This window comes from Antrostomus carolinensis, unplaced genomic scaffold (assembly GCF_000700745.2).
Source record: "Antrostomus carolinensis isolate BGI_N321 unplaced genomic scaffold, ASM70074v2 scaffold39714, whole genome shotgun sequence".
In the NCBI taxonomy this organism is placed as follows: Eukaryota; Metazoa; Chordata; class Aves; order Caprimulgiformes; family Caprimulgidae; genus Antrostomus; species Antrostomus carolinensis.
This window is the reverse complement of record NW_010313545.1, coordinates 7231-12504: the sequence shown is the minus strand read 5'-3', so window position 1 is coordinate 12504 and position 5274 is coordinate 7231. Positions and strand designations below refer to the sequence as shown.

The following is a 5274-nucleotide window of genomic DNA, read 5'->3' as shown; positions in this document are numbered from 1 at the left end:
AGAAAAAAAGAGGCTGTAGCCAAGGAAGCTGAAGATCCCACAAAATCCAGCTGAAATTGAGGCAAGACTCTTCATGATATAGTTGAATTTACATACCAGAACAAGCTGAGGGTAATCCCGACACATCTTGATGATTGAGGAGCATGCATGCCTTCTCACGTTCTTCACTGCTCGAGTTCTAGGAGCCTGGACAGACATAACAAACTTCAATGCAACAAAACAAAAGTTCAGACAAATGCAGGGTATCTTCAAGAGACAAATGCATTACATACAATTTTCTGCACTGTTGAGTACAGATCAAAAAAGCTATTTCCACCCCCCCCTACCCCAAATAATCATGCAACAACCAAATTTCCTCTGGGGCAGTAGCCAACCCAAGAAGCCCATGTACAAGCTGTGCTCAAGGAAAGAGGATGCCATAGCTCTTACTCCCTATTTCAAGACTCCAAGCGCTCCCTAGGTAGCTGGCAGCTTTACAGCCGTCCTTCACAGCCACATACACCAACCACTGCAGAGTACCCACAGCTAATGAAGGGATTTCACTCTCAGGAAGGCCAACACAGACCTTGGGACTGAGTGTACTGGCTTTAGTACACCTGTGGCAAATCAAGTTTGCAAGCCAAAGCTTAGAAATTTATATCAACCAAGAACAGATCAGTTATATCTACATTTTCCAGCCTTTTCCAGGAGCAGGACTATACTTGAGAAGCCTGCTACAGCACAGTATTCAGACTAGGCATGCTCTCAAACAGAGTATGATTTGATCCAACTGTTACAGCTTATTAGTAGAGAATAATTCAGACATACCTTACTTTCTTCTATTACTTCAAAGGTAACTGAAGCAAACAGCTGTGAGAAAAAGGAGGAAAAATCCAAAACCTCATGTCATTTGTTAGTATCTAGCACTCAGGTGTGTTTTGAGCTCAAGGAATAGATCATAAGACTTTGGTACAATTTCACTGAAGTCAGTGAAGAACCCCTGACTAAGTTGACAGATGAATCATCACACAGTGAGGCCTTGAAATAAAACATGGTATTTACCGGCCAGAGTGTGCACTTAATGTTAACATTTAAGGCTAGAAACTGCAAAATTTTTGTTCTTTAATATTGTTTCTTCTTGAACAAGACTCAATCTCAGTTTTTTCCCATCTTTAACACAAAAGATAGTCCTCCCCTGACAGTAAACCCATCAGGATTAACTCCTGCAGTTTAGTACGGGGCCTTGCACCACAAAAAGCCTACTTGATTTTAGCATGGTCTGCAAGTACCTACCTTGGAAAGTACTTGTGGTAGGTATTCTGGTCGGTAAGTGACAAATGGGAAGAGAGCAGAGACATTAGTGAGCACACAGGACAAGATGAGAGGATCCTTTGTTTCAAAATTAAGGACAAGCTGCAGCAGATCTATGCCATCATTCACTGGGATCTCCTACAGAGGCAGGAAAGGGAAAGCAGAAGGAAAGAAAAAAGAAGACAACACTCAGTACTTCAGCCTGTAGCACACATCCTACAACTCCTAGAGCTAGGCCATGGAGCTGCTGCCACCATATCAGGCCTCTCAGCTGAACACAGCTGTTCTCAAAGCAGAAAGAAAAGCAGCCAAAATCTCAGTTTAACTGTGTGCTAACTTGCTGAGGAAAAAAAGAACAGCAGCACCGCCACTGTTGGTAGGGCAGTCTTGAGATGTCAATCTCAAGTCTCCATACTATTGCTTGCACCTCTGGGAAAGGCCATTTTCCTCTCTCAGTTTGTCTCCCAATTCTCCTCTTGACTCTGTCCCACAGATTCCATGCTTAACCAACTATATTAACCCATATCATTATTTCACTGTGATTAGAATGATGAACTAAAGTGCATGAGCAGCCTAATCTAATTTTAAAAAATCAAGTCAGTCTACATCAGACAGAGAAAAAAATGCTTGCCTTCTGATTTGCCTGCTGTTGAATAAGAAGCAGAGGGAAATTACTTCTGAACTTCTACTCTCTGAGCATGAGTTTCTCTCATTTAGTTAAAAGTTAAAAATAAAATAAATTAAAAAAAAAAAATCTAATCAGGGGACGATTAAAAAGAACAAACTTCTGAAATTTCCACTTAAGTAGCCCTTTTCTCCTCTACCAAGGTACTATGTCAAAGCATGCTACCCGAGCGCTCTCCTGTGACTTCTCATGGCATAGCACATGGAACCGAGACATGCCTGACACAAGCAAGCCAGTTTGAGTTTGGTCCCATCTCAAGAAGGGTCCTCATGAGAATCACTCACCAAACAATCTGGGTTTTTGCATTACTACAAACTCTTCAAGGACCACATAGCTGGAAAAACCCACTGTCAACCCAAAACAAGCCAGGAGAGCAGGCTAGAGCAACTGGTACACATACGTCTTTATCCAGGGTTCGAAACATCTGGCTGATGACACTCTCTGAGAAGAAGGTCATGGCATCCCACTGCACAAAGGATGGAGAGAAGATGCAGCAGAGGCCTTCGCCTGTCTTAGCTGAAAGGAAGAAAACACTGGAGCTCTCACCATGTTCCCCTCAACATGCACAGCACCAGGCTGATAAGCTGCAACATCTTGGTACTCAATTATTTTGGTCACCCAGCTCTCTTTGCAGATGCCCATCAGGGATGCACTGGGAGCATTTAAGGTCCTCCCGTGTGATTTGCCTCGTTCAAGTGAAGGCTCCTGAGACACAAATCTGACCTTTGAGATACTACAGGGAGCAACACCAACAAATCACAGAAGAGAAAAGGAAAGGAGGCAGACAACAAGCCCAGACTCAGCACTGCAGGCAAGACTGCTCTCAGTGTGACTTTGCAGAGCAGCAAGTAGCCTTCCTTCACAGGAGGAAAGCAAGGTGACTGACAGAGGGATTTACTGGACAGGCAGAACTTCCCTGGACAAAAATAATCAATGTGTTACAGAGATAAGGATAAGATACATATAAGATAATATGTACCAGGGGGACAGCTCCATCTGTTTTGCAGAGGGATTTGGGGAGGGAAAGGAGGAGCCAGGGGCTTTATATTAGCTCTTCCATAGGCAGACTGCAAAGGGCTAAATTTGGGGTGAGGTGGGTTTGATTTGATTTTACTTTTAACTTGTAAAGACCTTAAAAGCCTGAAAACCTAGTGTTGAGTCTTGGCTCCCCACTGAAAAAAAAAAAAGAAAAAAGAAAAAAGGCAAAGAAGAAACTTCTTGGCTTGAATTTAAAAAACAAATCCCATATCCCTATTTTTTTTCAGGTAACTTACAGTTCATGGGTCCAGTATCAACAGGAGCTGTGAGTTGGTACTTCAGCCATTCACCAGCCATTTGGAAGCCGGTTCGAGGGTCCAGACGACAAGCCATCCTCATCACCTCCCCTTGCTGGGCTCGGAAAGCTGCAGTGAAACATCAGACACTTGCCACAAGCTGATGCTGCAAATGCTCCCTTCCCCAGACTCACCTGCAGCTCTGCACACCTGGGAACAGTACGGCCTGCTGCTCTGGCAAGAGTTGTGTAGTAAGCTCAGATATACAGTCACTAAACTAGGTGTAACAGGATGGGCAATTTTTGAAGCAATATAAATGGACTAAAAAATGATGGATTAACATAAAAAGAAGCGCAATTAAAATGCAATGTGAATTATAAAAAAATCTATGCTAAATCCAGAGTAAGCCTCTATTTTTCTTTAAAGAAATTCTGCAACTATGTTTGCTGCTTACAAAGCACCTTGAGATACTGAGAGAGAAAAACAGCATTAGATAACTACCCTTCCTTCAGCTAAACACACTTTTCCTAGATTATTCAAATTAACCTCGTTCAGATTCTAGGCTGACAAACTAATGCAAGCTCAAAAAACCCAGAGAAATCTTGTTTTCAGTTTCAAAGATATTAAAAGCAAAGTACGGAACAGGAATTTCATTTGTTCCAAAATATTCTAGTAAATGACCACACAAAAGAATCACCTCTACTGACTACAGATGCAACTTCCATTGTTTAAAGTTTTATCACAGTTTTATTTTGTGTTTCAAAACAGTTTTATTTTTCTTATATATGTAATACCTTCAATATAACTCCCTAAAACTATTTCAAATTCTTGTATTGTACATTTAGATAGTTTTTGATTTCCACCCAAATAGATTTATTACAAAATAATAAAGTAAAATAAATAAAATTAAAAAATAATAAGTAAAAAAATCACTATCTAATAAGCAATAAAAAAGCAACACTTACAATCTTCAAACATAAATGTAAAAAGTAAGAATTTAAGTGATTTATTAAGTATATCCTCTCAGCCACCAAGTGAGTAAGTACCAAACTATACCAGTCAGTGAGAACCAACCTCAGTTTTGGAAAGTAAAATACAAAAAGCAAGAAAAACGAAATTATCAATATCCAGGGTTTCCTGTTTCCTGGTTTAAGATCATTATTAAATTTGGCTATTTTAATTGCTCAGCTCTAGCTATTGGTACTGAACCAGAGGCTTCTCAGCAGGGCCAAGGCAGACTTTTTTTCTGTAATGATATTTAAAGCCTCTTGTAAGCTGCCTTCCTCTCCTAACCTGAGCAGGACTCCAGGCTGTTTCATGTCCTCCTCTAAGAGGCACATTTTCTTTGACACCAGGTAGCAAATGCTACTAGGCCACCTACCTGGCCAGCAAGCAAAGTAATAGCAAAAAGTAAGTAAAGTGAAATGCCTGAGCTGCCACAGGAAAAGCCTAAATTAATTTAACTCCAAGATCCAGGCTGAAAGAGTCAAGACACAAACAGAAGCTGCCAAGCGGGGACAGTAGGCTCCAAGCTCAGCCAGCAACAGAAAGTAAGAGGAAAGGCACAGACAACAGCATCCACACAGGGTGATGGCAACTTACAGTTGAAGAAGGCATTGAAGTCCTCATCGCTGTCAAAATCAAAGCGGGAGTATTCACAACTGGGGCTGTCTGTTTTAGAGGGAAAGCCCACCTGGAGACAGAGTGGACAAGGTCAGGAAGGAAGTCTTGTCACCCATCACAGCTAATACCAGCTTCAAGGAGACGAAGACTGAAGGCAGGGAGCAGACAGTAACATGTTGAGATAGAGCTGTTTGCTCAGTGGCCTGGAGATCACGTCTCTGGCAGACAAAATAACAGCGTAGCTTTTCCCCCATGATCCACAGGCCACGTTCCCCATGGCACCTTCCCACACCCATCTGGCAGCAGTCCCCATGTACCTTCACTAGGTTGGTCATAGATGCACGGAGATACTTGGGAATCATGGCCAGCAACAAGGGGTCGCGAGACAGAACTTCATGCCGA

The 5274-nt window shown here is 41.9% G+C and overlaps 1 protein-coding gene across 1 annotated transcript in view; it reads right to left on the bottom strand.

Moving 5' to 3' along the window:
* Positions 1-5274, bottom strand: part of XPO5 (exportin 5) — a gene marked incomplete at its 5' end in the record, with an annotated part of 26391 nt that overhangs the window by 14404 nt on the left and 6713 nt on the right. The window contains 7 exons of the mRNA XM_029084835.1: positions 97-204; positions 808-849; positions 1273-1428; positions 2376-2491; positions 3250-3378; positions 4852-4942; positions 5190-5274. The exon at positions 5190-5274 is cut by the window's right edge and continues 37 nt beyond it. Of these exons, the coding sequence (XP_028940668.1) occupies positions 97-204; positions 808-849; positions 1273-1428; positions 2376-2491; positions 3250-3378; positions 4852-4942; positions 5190-5274 (727 nt within the window). The remainder of the gene's footprint in view (positions 1-96; positions 205-807; positions 850-1272; positions 1429-2375; positions 2492-3249; positions 3379-4851; positions 4943-5189) is intronic.